Raw genomic sequence first — 260 nt, forward strand, 5'->3', positions numbered from 1 at the left:
GCGTGGCAGGATGAGCCCGGAGGAGAGCAGGAAGGAGCGGGAGGCGAGGTCCCTGGCACTGGAGAGAGCCTATGTACACGATGTCTACGATCAGATTTCGGCTCACTTCTCCAGCGCAAGATACCGGGCTTGGCCTCGAGTCAGACAGTTCCTCACCGACCTCGAGCCTGGAGCCTTTGTGGCAGACGTAGGTCAGTGTCTAGGGTTTAAAGATGTCTGTGCTGGCTGCATGCAGGACTCGCACACTGTTCTGGTGGATG

The 260-nt window shown here is 58.5% G+C and overlaps 1 protein-coding gene across 1 annotated transcript in view; it reads left to right on the forward strand.

Annotated features, from left to right (window-relative positions):
• The first annotated feature begins 10 nt into the window (after positions 1–10).
• Positions 11–260, forward strand: part of LOC119589372 — a 40,452-nt gene continuing 40,202 nt past the window's right edge. The window contains exon 1 of the mRNA XM_037937988.1: positions 11–191. Within this exon, the coding sequence (XP_037793916.1) occupies positions 11–191 (181 nt within the window). The remainder of the gene's footprint in view (positions 192–260) is intronic.

Source organism: Penaeus monodon, chromosome 25 (assembly GCF_015228065.2).
Source record: "Penaeus monodon isolate SGIC_2016 chromosome 25, NSTDA_Pmon_1, whole genome shotgun sequence".
NCBI classification, from domain to species: Eukaryota; Metazoa; Arthropoda; class Malacostraca; order Decapoda; family Penaeidae; genus Penaeus; species Penaeus monodon.